A 20,992-nucleotide genomic window follows, 5' to 3' on the forward strand; every position below is an offset into this window, starting at 1 on the left:
GAGATGAGAAGGTGTATCCAAACTTTATATGTAAGTAATGTATGTAACTGTATATGTAAGCTTCCTGGATCTTTAAAGCACCACTCCAGATTTTTTTATTTTTTTCACCGTTGTAGTGGTGCTTTAAATGTGCACCGCCGCTCTGTTTTATACTTCCTTTCTGGTGTTTTGATATTTTACCAATGCCGCTTCGATACCACAGCTCCATTTTGTGCCCGTAACTTCTGACTGGCCAGAAGTTAGAATTTACATCACAAGCACTCAATACAAGTCTTTGAGAGCCAGAACGAGGCTCTCATAGACTTCTATTGAAAAGTGACTTCTGGTGCGCTCCATGAAAACACTGGAGCCACCGGCTAGTCACTTTTCAGCGCAAACCATCCGGAGCGATGCTGGAAAAGGATGAAGGCGGCGGACGGTGACTATAAGACCGGGCTCAGGGGACTTAGGTTTAAAGCATCACTACAATGGTGCAATAAAAATGTATTATTTCAAGATCTATTGATTTAAAAAGTACCTTGTTCGTGAGACAAATGCTTTACGTTTTATTGATCAGTCAGCAGTTGTAAATAGAATGAACCTAGTTAAAAGTTACATCCCAAGCACTCAATACAAGTCTATGAGAGCAAGAACGAGGCTCCCATAGACCGATATCGGAAAGTGATTTCCGGCGCGCTCCATCAAACACTGGAGCCGCCAGCTAGTCACTTTTCAGCACAAACCGTCTGGAGCGATGCTGGAAAAGGATGAAGGCGGCGGAAGGTGACTATAAAACCGGACTCGGGGGACTTGGAATTAAAGCACGACTACAGCGGTGCAATAACAATTATTCCAAGATCTACTTATTAAAAGTACCTTGTTTGTGAGACAGTTTTATTGATGGGGAGTAGAGCCGGTGTGACAGAGGCTTCAGTTCTACCATAGCTATTTGCATATAAATTCAAACACTGATTTCTCAATAGTGGGGGAACGGACTGGTCATGTAAAGGTATTGCTGGTTTTGTCTTTTCAAGAGCTACACACCCATATAAATAGTTTGGGGTATAAAATCCTGGTGTTGTTCCCTGTGGGTTCTGGGACAGACCCAAATTTTTATTTCGACATGCTAACTTATGTTGTTTTAATTTTTACTTAATAAATTAATAGTACACCTGAGAAGAGAAAACGTTGTATTATATCTTATCAGACAAATTTGCTTTTGTCTCCTCCTGGACTGATCTTTAATTCTCACAATTTTTATTTCACGGGTGAGATCTTTCTTCAGTGAATGCAGATTTTTACATTACCGAGATAGGAGTTGGCAGTTGGTTTTTGCAGTTTGTTTTTATAAGATTTTATGTAGAAAGGAGGGGGAGGAGGAGCTCTGCCTTCAGCTCCTCCCTCCTCCTTCTACAATAGAATCATGTCAGTATCAACTGTCCTCTCCTATCTCGGTAACATAAAAATCTGTAGTCACTGAAGATTTTACCTTGGAATTGAGAAGAAAGAAGCAGATTTCTCTGATAAGATACATTACAAAGTTTCTTATATTCATATGTACTATGGATTTAGGAAATACAAGTTCAAACACCGGTCATGCCTTAATTCCTTTTTAAAGGGAACCTGTCAACACTTTTTTTTGGCTATAAGCTGCGGTCACCACCACAGGGCTCTTATATACAGCATTCTAACATGCTGTATATAAGAGCCTAGTGGTGGTGGCCGCAGCTTATAGCCAAAAAAAGTGATGACAGGTTCCCTTTAAGTGAGTGGTGTAATATTTTGTGCTATTGCTTGGAGGGAAATCCACTAGTACAGAGCACCACGGTCTTATAGCTGCGAGTGCTGACCAGAAATGGGATTCATTATTGCGCCTTAATTAAAATGACCAAAATGATAAATTATTTGTTTGAGGGAAAGACCGTTCCCCTCTTACAAAAAAATGTCTACTTTCCCACGATCCGTTTCCATTGAATTTTTGATACTGCAGAATTTGTGCACCATCCTCGCACCTTAGTTTATTTTCATTTTTTTCATTGCGTTTTTCTGTGCATTCTTGACCCTGCATTTTTCTTGTGTTTTTGACACTGTGCCTTTTCTCTCTATTTGATGTGTCATGCTTTAAATAAAGCTTTTTGATGTGTTTCTCCTGCATAAATGCACAAAAAACGCATGTGCTTTTCTTACTGTCACGAGGATGGTATGTGTGACGCCCCTGAGGCTCTGGTCGCCACAGGGTACTGCGCCTCAGTTAAGGTGCAGTATCCATCTCAGGTAAAGGGGGGGTTAATCACCGGTATTCCATATTCACACGTTATATGCAGCTTAGGAGCCTTCTCACAAGGGGGTTGGCTCAGGGTAGATAGGGGGGTGGCCATCACGATCCATGGGACTTCCCCAGTCACTGAAGCCAGCCACCTGGGGGGCGGGTTCCACTTGGGGGTAGAAGTAGGCACAACACATTCATGCAGTCAGACAAGTCGGGACCATAATTCTGACAAGACACCTCAGGAACGCTTAAACTTTACTATGCTCGGGGCTTGGAGCGGGAGCTCAGCCCGGGTACCTAACCTTGGAGGGAGGGGGACACCCTAGGAAAAGGACCTTCTCTCTCTCCCTCTCTTTAAACTCCAGTGGTGACCCCTCACTTGCTTGGAATTGACTTTAGCCCACGACGGCAGAGACCAGCACATGGGTGCAGCTTTACATCAGTGAGTAAAAGAATCTGGAACCGCAGTTGCTGACTGAGACTCTGATTAGCGATGCCCACGCTTCGGCGCTCCCAGGGGACTGCCAAACCCTTCATCATCCACCCGGGGCCCGCTCCGGTTTTGGGGAGCAACACCAACCTGGCTGCCATAACACCTGCCCCGCGAGGAATTCTGCAGCGGCGGCTACTCCCTGGCCGCGCACCACAGGTGGCGTCACAAGAAACTCTCCCAAATACCCTGCTTCCCCCACCATTTACTGAACTCCTTGGGGCAACTAAACTGGGCAAGGACACTCGTGACATCGCCTGACCCAACCTGTAACGGCCTGGCAACAAGTAGGTTAACCACCTTCCCCGCGCTGCATATGCATGGACCAAGACACCTAGGCTGTCCCTCAGACTGGGGACCCTGTGCTGTCCCTTAGCTTAGAGGTACACTTGATGGTAGTGAGGTCTGAGTCGCCAGTCTGACCCTAACTCCTCTTTTCCAAGCCCAGTGAGCCGTGAACGTAGTCACAAGCCCCACAACCAAACACAGACAGGGGAAAAAGCTAAATCTTGGACACAAAGGAGAGACTATACATGCACAGGGGAAACCAACATAAATGGGAGGATGAAAACAGACAACCAAGAAACTGGCGCACTGCACCATAAGCACACCACAGACTGCTGCAGTCAGCACCAAGACTGCAGCCTACACAGCAACTTGCAGAGATGGCTCCACCAGCTCCTTCCACCTCCGGTCCAAGCATCCAAATGAGATCAGAGAATAACTGGCACCCTCTACAGGGAGCAGAGGGTATATATAGGGACCAGGAGTGGTCCAAACTGGAAATACCTGAGACGGTGGTAAGATTGCTTGCTGGCAAGGAATACAGACATTACCCCACTCCTCCCCAAAGGAAAGGGAATGCATATATGCTGCAGAGTCTCAAGACAAAGAGACTGTGGCCCAGAATCTGTCACCAGGGACACTTACCTGTGGAATTTCCACATCTAATGCAAGTCTATAGGGAATTTCCGCACAGAAGACTCGGCGTACCTGCAAGATAAATTGACATGTTGCGGTTTGGTAAAATGCACCACAGATAAGTGTACATAGAGGGGAAAAAAGAAGCACAGTGAATATGAGATTCCTATTATTCCCATCCACTTTGCTTTGTACTACAAAATGCTGCGTTTTTGAGCAGCGAAAAATACATATGTATGCTAAAGCAGGCAAGTGTATATGTACAAAGACACGGTTCACCTAGCAGGGCCGATGTATTTCATACTTGGAGATCTCCACAGCATAGACAGTAGAGAAAGTATCTGCAGTCTTAGGGAGGGCAGATAAATCAGTCTATAGAAAAGGAGCAAAGCATATGAAGAGGAAATAAGTACCGAATAGAAGCAGTGGTGATATATGAGCTAATAAAAACTACAGTACACACACAGCTCTCATCCAGCCTATATTACTTGGAAAGACACTCCCACAAAAGGCAAAAATGAAACTTGGATCAGGTTGTAAATTACTTATTGAGGTGTCTGAAAATTTAATGAATGACTGATGTTTGCTTAATGAAACTTTGTGCAATTGCATTAACTTAAGGTAACCCCTAACATCACCGTGTTACGGCTGGAGGCACACATGAAGTGACCAATTTATATAGGAAGAATGTTCATTTTATTAGTACAGTATATTCAATATAGCAGTTTATATTTGTTATTCAAAGCTTGCTTACATCTTAGCGCTTACAGAGACTGCTGTATTTTTTTTTTTTTGTTTCTGTATTATGCAATCACAGCAGCTTGTACCTGTTCACATTTGCTTTATTCTGTTAGGAGGTTGTAGTGCTAGCATCACTGTACCCCCTCATTCTCCTCCCCACAGAGACGCTCGCTTACTCAATGCCGTGGCTGGCTCTCACCACACTGCCCAGCATCCCCATGCTCCTCCACGTGGGTGCTTCCTGCTTCCCCCTCCCAGGGCTTGTGTACGTGGCACAGGGCTTCCAGGGGTGCTTCCTGCTTCCCCCTCTCAGGACTTGTATATGCGGCACAGGGCCTTCGGGAGTGCTACTAGGGCGTGCGTGCACCACTGCCCTTCTTTCCTGGAAGTGCCTCTCAGCCTATCACTGAGAGTCACTGGGTGCTTAAGGCACTCTCCCACTAGGGGAGATGCCTGTTTAAAGCTTGTGTTCATTTAGTTAGTGTTTTGCTCCCTAGCCAGCTAGTTGTCAGGTCCCCTTGTTCTGACCTGTCCTGTCCTGCCTATATCTGGTCCCAGTTGACCCTGCCCTGTTGGCACCTGGTTCCAGTCTGTTCTGCCTTGTTGGTACTAGTGATTGTGTCCATCAACCCCTGCCATGCCATCTATCTCAGATACCCCGGTGGTTCCTGTCTTGCTAGTGACTCTACATATCATCCTGCCTGTGCTGTCTACCTCAGCTATTGTGGTGGTCCCTGTCTACACTAGAGATTCAGCCTGTCTGCACCCATGTCCGTCTCTGCCCTGGGGGTCAGCTGACACAGTCCCGGTCACTGCCCTGGGAGTGGCACGTGGCGTCCGCCTCGCAGTGGGCACTTAGTCAAGCCCTTCCCATGAAAGGGTATGCCTGTGGTCCTGTGTGTCCACTTCAGTTCGCCGCTTCGCTTTGCCACCTCCGGTGACGAGCATTACAGAGGTGCTGGTCACTTTTTTTTTTTTTTTTTTTTTTAAAGGTAACTACTGACATATTTCGTATTTTTATTTATTCATTTTTTTAAATGAGTTTTTCCGTAGCCGTTAATGCCTACTATCTACCAATCTATTTTGGGCCCAGGAGGGGTAATTTTATACAATAATGAATACATTCTACATACCGCTGAGGCCAGTGATTGCCTGCAGAGTTCACCTGGATTCTGAGGGACAAAAAGGTTTCAAGACGGTCAGGTGGCAGTGCTGGAATGGCACAAGATTTATGATGTTTTTTTCTAATTTTATGCTATCCCTTCCTACAGTGTGTGAATGAAGTGTAAGTTTGGCATACACCTCGGGAGCCGTGCTTTTTTCTCCAAATGGTATACACTGCTTTAAAGAATAGTAAACCCGCCATATTGCTTTTCAAATAAAACAATTCCCTTGTGTTTTCCCAGAGCATAGAGCAACTCTTGAAAGTTCAGAATGAATTACTAGACACCATGAAAGAAGTCAGCAAAACTAAAAAGCGTTACGTCCACATGGAACGTGTTAGCGAAGTGGCAAAAGAGAAGGCTGCCGACGCTGAAGCCAGGTGAGCACTTTCCACCGGAGCCGGCTGACAAGGCACACGTGTCCGCCATCTTTAAAGTATAACCGTCGTTTAATTTATTTTTCATAAATCAATAGTACACGAGTAATATTTTTTCTTAAAGAAATCTGTTTATTTTTTCTCCTGGACTGTTCTTGTATTCTCAATTCATAGGTCAAATGTGTCGGACACAGTTGGTGCTTATAAAGTTCTTTGGATAACTGGAACTGTTGTCTGGAGAACTAATAGTAGAATGCCTGTGTGTCTGCCTACCATTCCTCCTTCATAGAATGCTAGACGCATCAACTGCCATCTCCTATCTAAGTCATATTAACATCTGTCTTCACAGATTTTACCTTTAAAGGGTTATTCCCATCTCCAAGATCCTATCCCAATATGTAGATATAATATTAGCAAATACCTCCAATTACAAATGTAGTATAGTTCTCCTCATATAGCCATGTCTCTTACCTCATGTGCAGGGCATTGCAGCTTCTATATCAATGGTTACAACCACGAGCAACTGCCATACACCGTGTGCAGAATTATTAGGCAAGTTGTATTTTAGAAGATTTTTTTTTTTAATTTTGATCAACAACTATGTTCTCAATCAACCCAAAAGACTCATAAATATCAACGCTTAATATTTTTGGAAGTTGGAGTGGGATTTTTTTAGATTTGGCTATCTTAGGAGTATATCGGTTTGTGCAGATAACTATTACTGTGCAGAATTATTAGGCAACTTAATAAAAACCAAATATATTCCCATCTCACTTGTTTATTTCCACCAGGTAAAGCAATATAACTGCACAAAATTTAGAAATAAACATTTCTGACATGTAAAAACAAAACCCCAAAAACTAAGTGACCAATATAGCCACCTTTCTTTATGATGACACTCAACAGCCGACCATCCATAGATTCTGTCAGTTGCTTGATCTGTTTACGATCAACATTGCATGCAGCAGCCACCACAGCCTCCAGACACTGTTCCCAGAGGTGTACTGTCTTCCCTCCCTGTAGATCTCACATTTTATGAGGGACCACAGGTTCTCTATGGGGTTCAGATTAGGTGAACAAGGGGGCCATGTCATTATTTTTTCATCTTTTAGACCTTTACTGGCCAGCCACGCTGTGGAGTAGTTGGATGCATGTGATGGAGCATTGTCCTGCATGAAAATCATGTTTTTCTTGAACGATACCGACTTCTTCCTGTACCATTGCTTGAAGAAGTTGTCTTCCAGAAACTGGCACTAGGTCTGGGAGTTGAGCTTCACTCCATCCTCAACCCGAAAAGGTCCCACAAGTTCATCTTTGATGATATCGTGTTTTTCCAAAAATAAGACACTGTCTTATATTTTTTTTCCCCCAAAAAAGCACTAGGGCTTATTTTTGGAGGAGGTCTTATTCTTGGAGAAACATGGTTGGGGGTAAGTTTACCCCTCAAAAAAGCAGACCCCCCCCACTTCCCAGGAGACTCATACTCACCAGACCAGGACGTCTGCCTGATTCCAAGGTCCTCCTGTTATCTCCGGTCGGTGCTGCACGCCGTCCTACCCTGCTGCTAGCTGACACGCTGACACACACAGCAGATCACAGGCACACACAGCAGATCACACAAACACAGCAGATCACACACACACACACACAGAGAGCAGATCACACACACACACACACACACAGCAGATCGCAGATATACACAGCAGATCACACACAGCAGATCGCAGGCACACACAGCAGATTGCAGGCACACAGCAGATCACACACACAAACACAGCAGATCACACACACAGCAGATCGCAGATATACACAGCAGATCACACACAGCAGATCGCAGGCACTCACAGCCGATCACAGGCACACGCAGCCGATCATAGATACACATAGCCAATCGCAGAAAAACACACACACAGCAGATCACATACACACAGCAGATCACACACACAGCAAATCGCAGATATACACAGCAGATCACACACATCCGATCGCAGGCACACACAGCAGATCACACACACAGCAAATCGCAGATATACACAGCAGATCACACACATCCGATCGCAGGCACACACAGCCGATCACAGATACACACATCCGATCGCAGGCACACACAGCCGATCACAGATACACACATCCGATCGCAGGCATACACAGCCGATCACAGATACACACATCCGATCGCAGGCATACACAGCCGATCACAGAAAAACACAGCCGTTCGCAGACACACACACACACACACACACATATCACATCACATCACATCCAGCACTTACGGCCGCAGGGAATGAGAGCAAGTCACGTGTCCGGCCGCAGGTCCTGTTCCTTGCGCTCCACTGCACTGCCTCTCAGGAGAAGAGATCGGTGTCTCTTGATGAGGTGAGTATGTATGCGATCTGATGTGTGTGCGATCCGATGTTTGTGTGTGAGATCTGGTGTGTGTGTGTGAGATCTCGTGTGTGTGTGAGATCTGGTGTGTGTGTGTGTGTGTGTGTGTGTGTGTGAGCTGATGTGTGCGGGTGTGTGATCACTGCAGGTCCTGCCGCTCAGTGTCGGGTGAGTGTAATTGCAGGGTGCCGCTGTGTATAATGAAGTGTCCTGCAGTATCTGTATCTTTTTTAGCTGCACGGATACTTCATTATTGATCCGGGACTAGGGCTTATTTTCGGGGGAGGGCTTATATTTAAGCCTTTCTCCGAAAATGCTGAAAATCCCTGCTAGGGCTTATTTTTGGGGGAGGTCTTATTTTTGGAAAAACACGGTACCAGCCCATACCAGTACCCCACTTCCACCTTGCTGGCGTCTGAGTAGGAGTGGAGATCTCTGCCCTTTACTGATCCAGCCTCTGGACCATCCATCTGGCCCATCAAGAGTCACTCTCATTTTATCAGTCCATAAATCCTTTGAAAAATCAGTCTTAAGATATTTCTTGGCCCAGTCTTGACGTTTATCTTATGTTTCTTGTTCAAAGGTGGTGGTTTTTCAGCCTTCCTTACCTTGGCCATGTCCCTGAGTATGGCACACCTTGTGCTTTTTGATACTCCAGTAACGTTGCAGCTCTGAAATATGGCCAAACTGGTGGCAAATGGCATCTTGGCAGCTTCATGCTGATTTTCCTCAATTCATGGGCAGTAATTTTGAGCCTTTTTTGCCCAACACGCTTCTTGCGACCCTGGTGGCTATTTGCCATGAAACGCTTGATTGTTCGGTGATCATGCTTCAAAAGTTTGGCAATTTCAAGACTTCTGTATCTCTCTGCAAGACATCTCCCAATTTTGGAGTTTTCAGAGCCAGAGAAATCTTTTTTTCTGTCCCATTTTGCCAAAGGAAAGGAAGTTGCCTAATAGTTAAGCACACCTTATATAGGGTGTTGATGTCATTACACCACAGCCCTACTCATTACAGAGAGGCACATCACCTGATTTACTTAATTGGTAGTTGGCTCTCACGCCTATACAGCTTGCAGTAGGACAACATGTATAAAAAGTATCATGTGATCAATATACTCATTTGCCTAATAATTCCGCACACCGTGTATATGTCCAAGTATAAGCCAAGTTTTTCAACCTATTTGTTTTATGCTGAAAACGCTCCCCTTGGTGTATACTCGAGTGAGGTTCCTACAAAAATTCTCACCTGCATACTGTTCCTGTGGTGTCCTCTTGCCTGCTTTTTGCAGACCGTAGGCATATAGACCCCTCTATGATCGCGTCAGGTGCATGGGGCCGATGCTGCCGTCTACAGTCATTGCTTTACTGCAGTTGAATGCTTTGCGGCATCGCAAAGTATTCAACTGTAGTAAATCACTAACAGCAGCAATGGTCCGTGCACCGGACGCGATCATGCAGGAGTCAATCTTTCTGTGGTCCCCAAGAAGCAGGTTGGAGGACAGGTGAGAATCATTTTTTGTGTTCATGTGAACAATGGCACAATAGGGGACAAGAAGGGGACAGGAACGAGGACATTACTACAGGGCATAAGGATGGGCACATTACTACAGGATGGGGCACATAACTACAAGGGGCCCAGGATGGGGCACGTTACTACAGGATGTGGCACATTACTGCAGGATGGGCACATTACTACAGGATGTGGCACATTACTACAGGATGGGGCACATTACAACAGGATGGGGCACATTACTACAGGATGGGGCACATTACTACTAGGACACCAGGATGTGGCATTGCTATAAGATGGACCAGGCTAGGGCACATTACTAAAAGGTGGGGGACAAGGATGTGCATATTACATTTTATTGGTATCTATTTTTATTTTGTAAATTTACCAGTAGCTCCTGCTTTTCCCACCCTAGGCTTATCGTATAGTCAATAAGTTTTGCTATTTTTTGCAGTAAAATTAAGGGTCTCGGCTTATACTTGGGTTGGCTTATACTCTAGTATATTCGGTAATCACCATATTTTTCAGATTACAAGACGCACTTTTCCTCCTAAAAATCTGAATATAGCTTACCGGGAGGGGGTGGGGGTGGGCTGTCTGTGCGGCGACCGGGTTTGTACGGGCAGCCGGGTGCCTGAAGCTGCATACGGGCAGCTGGGTGCCTATCGGTGCCGGCTGCCTCTCTATCCTGGAGGTCGGCTGCCTCTCTGTGCGGGAGGGCGGGCTGGCTGCCACTCTGTGCGGGCGGACGGATAGCTGTGTGGCAGGTGTCTCAGTGTGTCCGCGGTCCGAGTTTCAAATGATGGCGCCGGGAGTTAGCTTGTGCGCAGATGGAGCTGTTGTAGGAGAGCTCCATCTGCGCATGCGCCGCTCCAAGTGCCATCATTTGATCCAGGACCGCAGACAGACTGGAACATTCACCGCACCGGCCTGCTCCACCACGGACCCGCCGCTGCCGCCGCCACGGACCCGCCGCTGCCGTCGCCACTACCACCATGGACCCGCCGCGGCTGCCAGCACAACCTCTGCCTCCAGTGACCCCGCTTTACCACCACTGCTGCCCCCCTCCGGTAAGACAACATCGGAGCATAAGACGGACCCTATTTTTATTTTTTTTACCTTTTTTTTATCTCTAAATTTGGGGTGCGTCTTATAATGCGGTGTGTCTTATAAAACAAAAAATACGGTAACTGTCACTATATGAGTAGACATAACCATGGATACCTAAGCTGCAATGCCCTGAAGAACTATACTTTCTTCAGCGCTCTATTGGGAGACCCAGACGATTGGGGTATAGCTACTGCCCTCTGGAGGCCACACAAAGCACTACATCAAAAGTGCAAGGCCCCTCCCCCTCTGGCTATACCCCCCCCGTGATATCACGGGTTCTCCAGTTTTAGCTTTGTGTGCGAAGGAGGTCAGACATTCCATGCATAGCTCCACAGATTTTAGTCAGCAGTAGCTGCTGACTATTTCGGATGGAAGAAAAGAGGACACATATAGTGTCCCCAGCATGCTCCCTTCTCACCCCTGGATGGTGTTGTAAGGTTGAGGTACCTATTGCTGGTACAGGGCTGGAGCCTGACATGCTGTTTTCCTTCCACATCCCCTGGTAGGGCTCTGTGGAAGTGGGATCCTGCCGGCCTCTCAGCTCTGACGCCGGGCTCCATCCACAGACCCATTAGAACCTGATGGAGACGGAGCAGGAGTACGATCAGGGACAGGCCCTGCATAATACAGGTACTCTGTGTCCCCGGCAGGCACAGGCACACTCCGGGCTGGCTGGGTGTTGTAGTGCGCCGGGGACCGCAACGTTGGAGTTAGTGTCCCTACAGATTACTGGGGGATTTTTTGTGTATGGGAACGCAGCGCCGACCCCCTCTGGACCGGGCGGCGCTGCTGTGACTTGTGGTGCGCTGGGGATCCGCCGTCCGCGCTTTTACGGCGGCGGCGGTTATAAATTGAGTCCCCGGCTTTTTGGGCCTAGGACGCCGGCAGCTCCGATTCGTTCCCGCCCCCACCCTGTCATTCAGGGTAGGGGAGAGACGCTGTTCGCTAGCAGCGACGAGGGCTGGAGCCTGATTTACATGCTCCAGCCCTCACACTAGGCACAGAGGGAAGCAGGCTTCCCGCTCTTAGCCAGGAACGCCCAGGGCCCGCCCCCCTTCCTCTCAGGACGCCGGCAGCCATTACATGCAGTCTGGCTGGAGGAAGGACGCAAGGCTCTGGGAGACCTGGACTAGGGGCTATCTGGCGACCACACACCCGCTTTTTAAGCGGGCGGTAAGCGATTTTTCTGTGCTGGTCCCTCTAGTGCCTCACGGTGTATCGGTGTACTGTGTACAGATATATAGATATTGTTTTTCTTGCACTGTGAGGTCGCTTCTGGCTGCTCTCCCAGATCACTCTGTGGAAGCAGCAACATGCCATCCTCAAAACGCAAGGCTGCCAAGGCCAGGGCTGTGTGTACTGCGTGTGCTGCATGTGGGGCTGATCTACCAGCAGGCTCCCATTGTGTGCAATGCTCCGACCCGGTGCTGCTTCGCCAGCCGGAGTCAGGAGAGGTAGTGACCCAGGCTGAGACGCTTGTAAGTTCTGCCCCGGTGACAGGGACAGACTTTGCAGTTTTTGCTGATAATATGTCTCTGTCTATGGCAAAAATCCTTGAAACCTTGCAATCTATGCATGGGGCTCAGTCTATGGGCACGGCGAGGCCTCTGTCCTCAGGTCCCCCTCACTTGGAATTAATCCAGCCCACAGGGGGGTCCCCGGCTTCACAGGCCGAGGATTATGACTCAGATGATAGCCCCAGCCACCCTAAGCGAGCTCGCTGGGAAAGACCCTCGACGTCATCACACTGCTCAGGGTCTCAGCGCAATCAGTCTCCCTGTGATGTGTCTGATGAGAGTGATCAGGAATCCATTCCTGGAACCCCTCTCAACCTGGATACCCCTGATGGGGATGCCATGGTAAACGACCTTATCTCAGCCATCAATAGGCTGTTGGATATTTCTCCCCCAGCCCCTTCAGCAGAAGAGGCAGCGGCAGAGCAGGAGAAGTTTCGTTTCCTTTATCCCAAGCGTAAATTGAGTGCTTTCTTGGATCACTCTGACTTCAGAGAATCAATCCAGAAGCACGACGCTCACCCAGAAAGGCGTTTCTCTAAACGATCTAAAGATACGCGTTTCCCTTTCCCCCCTGAGGTGGTCAAGCGCTGGACACAGTGTCCAAAGGTAGACCCCCCGATTTCCAAACTCGCAGCTAGGTCCATAGTTGCAGTGGAGGATGGCGCTTCACTTAAAGATGCCAATGACAGACAGATGGACCTTTGGTTAAAATCTGTCTATGAAGCTATCGGCGCGTCGTTTGCTCCGGCATTCGCAGCCGTATGGGCACTCCAGGCTATTTCAGCTGGCTTAGCAAAAGTGGATGCTATCATACATCCAGCAGTGCCGCAAGTGGCGCATCTTACCACGCAGATGTCGGCGTTTGCGTCTTACGCTATCAATGCGGTCCTAGAATCTACCAGTCGCACCTCAATGGCGTCCGCCAATTCGGTAGTTTTGCGCAGAGCCTTGTGGTTAAAGGACTGGAAAGCAGATGCTGGTTCCAAAAAATGTTTAACCAGTTTGCCTTTATCTAGAGATAGACTGTTTGGCGAGCCATTGGCTGATATCATTAAGCAGTCCAAGGGTAAAGACTCCTCTTTACCACAACCCAGAACAACCAAACCTCAGCAGAAAAAGTGGCAGCAGAGGTTTCAGTCCTTTCGAGGTTCGGGCAAGACACCATTTACCTCGTCCAAAGGGACTCAGAGGACGCAAAGAAACTCAGATTCGTGGCGGGCTCACACGCGCCCCAAGAAAGCAAATGGAGGTACCGCTTCCAAAGCGGCTACCTCATGACTTCCAGCCCCCTCCCTCCGCATCGCCGGTCGGGGGCAGGCTCTCCCGCTTTTCCGGCATTTGGATGTCACAGGTCAAAGACCGGTGGGTGACGGACATTTTGTCTCGCGGGTACAGAATCGAGTTCAATTCTCGTCCTCCAGCTCGGTTCTTCAGAACCTCCCCACATCCAGACCGAGCAGATGCTCTGCTGCAGGCGGTGGACTCCCTAAGAGCGGAAGGAGTGGTGATCCCAGTCCCTCCTCAGGAACAAGGGCAAGGGTTTTACTCCAATCTCTTTGTGGTTCCAAAAAAGGACGGCTCGTTCCGTCCTGTTCTGGACCTAAAACGGCTCAACAAACATGTGCACGCCAGGAAGTTCCGGATGGAAACCCTGCGTTCTGTCATTGCCTCAATGTCCAGAGGAGACTTCCTTGCCTCAATAGACATCAAGGATGCTTATCTCCACGTGCCAATTGCTACAGAACATCAACGTTTTCTACGTTTTGTGATAGGAGACGACCATTTTCAGTTCGTAGCTCTGCCATTTGGTCTGGCGACAGCCCCACGGGTCTTCACCAAGGTCATGGCGGCGGTGGTAGCAGTCTTGCACTCTCAGGGACACTCGGTGATCCCTTACCTAGACGATTTATTGGTCAAAGCTCCCTCTCAAGAGGCATGTCAGCACAGCCTGAATGCTACGCTGGAGACCCTACAGTCTTTCGGATGGATCATCAACTTTCCAAAGTCGATCCTATCACCGACTCAATCACTAACGTATCTTGGCATGGAGTTTCATACTCTAGCAGCGATAGTGAAGCTTCCGCTGAACAAGCAGCGGTCACTACAGACAGGGGTGCAATCTCTTCTGCAGGGCCAGTTGCATCCCTTGCGGCGCCTCATGCATTTCCTAGGGAAGATGGTGGCAGCCATGGAAGCAGTTCCCTTTGCGCAATTTCATCTGCGCCCACTTCAATGGGACATTCTCCGCCAATGGGACGGGAAGTCAACGTCACTGGACAGGAAAGTCTCGCTTTCCCAGACGGCCAAGGACTCCCTACAATGGTGGCTCCTTCCCACCTCATTGTCTCAGGGAAGATCCTTCCTGCCCCCATCCTGGGCAGTAGTCACGACAGATGCGAGTCTGTCAGGGTGGGGAGCGGTATTTCTCCACCACAGGGCTCAGGGGACGTGGACTCCGCAGGAGTCCACCCTTCAGATCAATGTTCTGGAGATCAGAGCAGTGTATCTTGCTCTACTGGCCTTCCAACAGTGGCTGGAAGGGAAGCAGATCCGAATCCAATCGGACAACTCCACAGCGGTGGCATAAATCAACCACCAAGGAGGGACGCGCAGTCGGCAAGCCTTCCAAGAAGTCCGGCGCATTCTAATGTGGGTGGAGGACACAGCATCCACCATATCCGCGGTTCACATCCCAGGCGTAGAAAACTGGGAAGCAGACTTCCTCAGTCGCCAGGGCATGGACGCAGGGGAATGGTCCCTTCACCCGGACGTGTTTCAGGAAATCTGTCGCCGCTGGGGAGTGCCGGACGTCGACCTAATGGCATCCCGGCACAACAACAAGGTCCCGGCATTCATGGCGAGGTCGCGCGATCAAAGAGCTCTGGCGGCAGACGCCTTGGTTCAAGATTGGTCGCAGTTTCAGCTCCCATACGTGTTTCCGCCTCTGGCGCTCTTGCCCAGAGTGCTACGCAAGATCAGATCCGAGTGCAGCCGCATCATACTCGTCGCTCCAGACTGGCCGAGGAGGTCGTGGTATCCGGATCTGTGGCATCTCACGATCGGTCGACCGTGGTCACTGCCAGACCGACCAGACTTACTGTCCCAAGGGCCGTTTTTCCATCAGAATTCTGCGGCCCTGAACCTGACTGTGTGGCCATTGAGTCCTGGATCCTAGCATCTGCAGGATTATCTCAAGGAGTCGTTGCCACAATGAGACAAGCTAGAAAGTCGAATTCGGCTAAGATCTACCACAGAACGTGGAAGATTTTCTTATCCTGGTGCTCTGCTCAGGGAGTGTCTCCCTGGCCATTTGCATTGCCCAAGTTTCTTTCCTTCCTGCAATCGGGGTTAGAAAAGGGCTTGTCGCTCAGCTCCCTTAAAGGGCAAGTTTCGGCACTATCCGTGTTTTTTCAGAAGCGTCTAGCACGTCTTTCTAAGGTGCGCACGTTCCTGCAGGGGGTCTGTCATATTGTGCCCCCGTACAAGCGGCCGTTAGATCCATGGGATCTGAACAGGGTACTAGTTGCTCTCCAGAAGCCGCCCTTCGAGCCTCTGAAGGAAGTTTCCTTTTCTCGGCTGTCACAGAAAGTGGCGTTTCTTGTTGCGATCACATCGCTTCGGCGAGTGTCTGAGCTGGCAGCTCTGTCATCCAAGGCTCCCTTCCTGGTGTTCCACCAGGACAAGGTAGTGCTGCGCCCTATTCCGGAGTTTCTCCCTAAGGTCGTATCCTCTTTTCATCTTAATCAGGATATATCCTTGCCTTCTTTTTGTCCTCATCCGGTTCACCGGTATGAAAAGGACTTACGTTTGCTAGATCTGGTGAGAGCACTCAGAATCTACATTTCCCGCACGGCGCCCATGCGCCGTGCCGATGCACTTTTTGTCCTTGTCGCTGGTCCGCGCAAGGGGTTGCAGGCTTCTAAAGCCACCCTGGCTCGATGGATCAAAGAACCAATTCTAGAGGCCTACCGTTCTGCGGGGCTTCCGGTTCCTTCAGGGCTAAAAGCCCACTCAACCAGAGCCGTGGGTGCGTCCTGGGCATTTCGTCACCAGGCTTCGGCTCAACAGGTGTGCCAGGCAGCTACCTGGTCCAGTCTGCACACTTTCACCAAGCATTATCAGGTGCATACCTATGCTTCGGCGGATGCCAGCTTAGGTAGAAGAGTCCTGCAGGCGGCAGTGACACCCCCGTAGGGGAGGGCTGTTTTGCAGCTCTAACATGAGGTATTTCTTTACCCACCCAGGGACAGCTTTTGGACGTCCCAATCGTCTGGGTCTCCCAATAGAGCGCTGAAGAAGAAGGGAATTTTGTTACTTACCGTAAATTCCTTTTCTTCTAGCTCTTATTGGGAGACCCAGCACCCGCCCTGTTGTCCTTCGGGATGTTTTTTTGTTGTTTGCGGGTACACATGTTGTTCATGTTGAACGGTTTTTCAGTTCTCCGATGTTATTCGGAGTTAATTTGTTTAAACCAGTTATTGGCTTCCTCCTTCTTGCTTTGGCACTAAAACTGGAGAACCCGTGATATCACGGGGGGGGGTATAGCCAGAGGGGGAGGGGCCTTGCACTTTTGATGTAGTGCTTTGTGTGGCCTCCAGAGGGCAGTAGCTATACCCCAATCGTCTGGGTCTCCCAATAAGAGCTAGAAGAAAAGGAATTTACGGTAAGTAACAAAATTCCCTTCTTTGAATTTGCTAATATTCTTATTATTCCACCCACTACATGTTGGGAAAGGAATACCCCTTTAAATTAGAAGTGTAAGATCAATCCAGGAGCTGAAAGAAGTAAATTTATTTGATGAAATATATTGCAAATTTGTTTATTCTTACACCTACTATTGTTTTTTTAAATAAAAATTAAAATGCTGATTACTGCTTTCTTTCTTTGTATTCCATTAACCATTTGCTTTAAAAGGGAGTCTGTCAGTTGATTTTGTACTACAATGCTAATGTTCTTTTTAAATAAGGTTTAAGGAGACTATTCAGGATCTGTAAATTTGATGGTCCTACCTTGTCCTGTTATCTTCATGTAAGCTCCATAGAATTTTGTGTCTCCTGCATGCAAGTCAAGTGTATGTAAATGCAGTTTGCATATTCACTGCTCCCCCCACCCAACTTCCAGTGCATTCACTATCACTGCTAAGAGATGGGTGGGGGTAGCAGTGCAAATTCAGTTCAGATTTACCATCACTGATGCTGGCACTAAGGGGTACTTCTCACATAGCGAGATCGCTGCTGAGTCACGGTTTTTGTGATGCACCAGTAACCTTATTAGCGATCTCGCTGTGTGTGACACTGAGCAGCGATCTGGCCCCTGCTGTGAGATCGCTGCTCGTTACACACAGCCCTGGTTCATTTTTTGGACGTTGCTCTCCCGCTGTGGAGCACACATCGCTGTGTGTGACAGTGAGAGAGCAACGATCTGAATGTGCAGGGAGCCGGCTTCTGGCAGCCTGCGGTAAGCTGTAACCAAGGTAAATATCAAGTAACCAAGCAAAGCCCTTTGTTTGGTTACCTGATACTTACCTTGGTTACTAGCATCCGCCGCTCTAGGCTGTCAGTGCCGGCTCCCTGCTCCCTGCACACGTAGCCGGAGTACACATCGGGTAAATATGCAAAGCGGTTTGCTTATTAACCCGATGTGTACTCTGGCTAGGAGTGCAGGGAACCAGCGCTAAGCGCTGTGCGCAGGTAACCAAGGTAAATATCGGGTAACCAAGCAAAGCGCTTTGCTTGGTTACCCGATATTTACTTTAGTTACCAAGCGCAGCATCGCTTCCACTGGGGCTGGGGGCTGGTCGCTGGTGAGATTTGCCTGATTGACAGCTCACCAGCGACCATGTAGCGACGCACCAGTGATCCTGACCAGGTCATATTGTGGTCGGAATCACTGGTACGTCGTTTAGTGAGACTGTACCCTAAGAGATGGGACTGTAGGGGAGCGAGGAATATGCAGTTTGTATTTACTTACATTTGCCAAATTTCCACTGAATTGTACTGAGCTTACAACAAGATAACAGGATAATGTAGAGCAATAAAACTGACTGATCCTGAAATGTCTCCTTAAGCCCTTTTTAAAGATAACATTAGTATTGTAGAAAATCACCTGACATAGTCCCTTTAAGTAAATGTTTCATTGCTGATGCTGAAGATGCCAGTGCGAGTCTTATAAAGCAATGGGATAGTAACGTCCTAGTCTAGAGCTGGAAATAAAAGATCTGTTCTCTCTGAGCTGGTGCGGACAATAGTAGGAAATTAACATTGCTGTTTTATTTATTTATTTGTGTACATCCTGATGTACATCTGAGTGAAAGTGTCATATGACATGGAGTCTGTCACACATGCATCCTCTTCTGTAAACATTGCAGGGTTTCAAGGAAAGGATCTTTAATTACCTTCTTCCATTAGGTTCACGATAAGCAAGTGGTTTTCCCCTGGGCACAGTCTATGTATGTTTCTGGCTGTGTTAGCATAGAGCTCCTACAACACCACCGTAATCCTAGGAGGGACACAACATGGCTGTATCCAGTGTCGGACTGGGTGCCAAGAGCCCACCAGTCACATTGGCTCTGGAGACCACTGTTAATCTGTAAGCAAGTAATAGATCACCCTCATTCATACATTTACCTCTGCTCCTGTATAATAATCTGGGGAGCTTGTTTCATGAATGATGAGATGTTTCTGTCTGTACATAGTGAACAAAGTATATTGTGCCCCTTACTGCTCACACGGGAGGGTGGGGTCCACTCCTGCACCAAAGTCCACCGGGGGATTCACTTGTGGGCTAGTCCGAGCCTGTGGCCATATAAGAAGTCACCATGGGGACTTGTATTCTGCAGGGACTTTGCTGAAAAGATTCACAAGCCTTAAAGAGGACCAACCACTAGGATTTTCCTATATAAACTAAAGCCAGTGCTATACTGGTGCTATCAGGCTGATTCTCTACATACCTTTTAGTTGTGAGATCGGATGTATAATTTATGAAATATAGGCAAGTAAAGTGTGTAATATGGACTGTTTTTTGATTGATAGCAACTACAGAATATCTAATAGGTGGGTCGGGTTTTGCTAGTTATTCCCGCCCCTGTCCTTCCTGCCCCTGTCCTTCCTGCCCCTGTCCTTCCTGCCCCTGTCCTTCCTGCCCCTGTCCTTCCTGCCCCTGTCCTTCCTGCCCCTGTCCTTCCTGCCCCTGTCCTTCCTGCCCCTGTCCTTCCTGCCCCTGTCCTTCCTCCCCCTGTCCTTCCTCCCCCTGTCCTTCCTCCCCCTGTCCTTCCTCCCCCTGTCCTTCCTCCCCCTGTCTCTGTTATTACAGGGGGAGGAAGGACAGGCAGACAGACAGGCGGGAATAACTAGCAAAACCCAACCCACCTATTAGATATTCTGACGCTGCAATCAATCAAATAACAGTGTATTTTACACACTTTAGGCTGCTTTCACACTTCCGTCTTTTTGTATCAGTCACAATTCGTCGTCTTGAGTACATACAGTATCCTGCTAAATATTTTGCAGGATTCCGTTTTTTCCCCTTAAGCGGGCTTTACACACAACGACATCGCTAACGAGAATTCATTTGAGTCAGGGAATTCGTGATGCACATCCAGCCTCGTTAGCGACGTCGTTGCGTGTGACACATACGAGCGACCGTTAACGATCAAAAATACTCACCTTATCGTTGATCATTGACCAGTCGTTGTAATTCTGATTATCGTTGCAGGACGCAGGTTGTTCGTCGTTCCTGCGGCAGCACACATTGCTATGTGTGACGCCGCAGGAACAAGGAACATCACCGTACCTGCGGCCGCCCGCAATGAGGAAGGAGGTGGGTGGGATGTTCGTCCCGCTCATCTCCGCCCCTCCGCTTCTATTGGGCGGCCGCTTAGTGACGCCGCTGTGACGCTGAACGAACCGCACCCTTACAAAGGAGGCTGTTCGCCGGCCACAGCGACGTCGCTAGGCAGGTAAGTGCGTGTGAGGGGTCCTAGCGATGTTGCGCGCCACGGGCAGCGATTTGCCCATGACGCACAACCGACGGGGGTGGGTGCTTTCACCAGCGACATCGCTAGCGATGTCACTGTGTGTAAAGCCCACTTTAGACTTGTATTAACGACTGATTGCAACTGATGGCCCTTCGTTGCATCCGCCGTGTCAGTGATCAGTCGTTTAGTGACTGACCGTCGGGCGGAAGCAACGCTGAATGTAATGTTTTTTCTGTGCGGCGAAAAAACTGACAGCGACGGATGCGTCGTCGTGTGTTACAATGGAAGCCTATGGACGGCGGAATCTGTCAAATGACGTATTCCGGTGACGGTTCTGTCTTTTAGCAACCGAGCATGCTCAATGTGTAAATTCCTCTCTGGTTAGAAAATCAAATAAATAATTAAAAAACACCGGCTTGCGGTCATCCCCCCCCCCTCCCAATTTTAATACCAGCCAACGTAAAGCCACTCGGCTGAGGGCTGGTTATTCTCGGGATGGGGAGCCCCCCAGCCTAAAAATATCTGCCAGCAGCCGCCCGGAATTGACCCATCC

The 20,992-nt window shown here is 48.5% G+C and overlaps 1 protein-coding gene across 1 annotated transcript in view; it reads left to right on the forward strand.

Moving 5' to 3' along the window:
• The window catches only part of FCHSD1 (FCH and double SH3 domains 1), a 231,530-nt gene that overhangs the window by 104,855 nt on the left and 105,683 nt on the right, over positions 1-20,992 (forward strand). Inside the window, exon 6 of the mRNA XM_075344397.1 lies at positions 5,807-5,943. Coding sequence (XP_075200512.1) covers positions 5,807-5,943 — 137 coding nt within the window. The remainder of the gene's footprint in view (positions 1-5,806; positions 5,944-20,992) is intronic.

The sequence above is a fragment of the Anomaloglossus baeobatrachus genome, chromosome 4 (assembly GCF_048569485.1).
Source record: "Anomaloglossus baeobatrachus isolate aAnoBae1 chromosome 4, aAnoBae1.hap1, whole genome shotgun sequence".
NCBI classification, from domain to species: Eukaryota; Metazoa; Chordata; class Amphibia; order Anura; family Aromobatidae; genus Anomaloglossus; species Anomaloglossus baeobatrachus.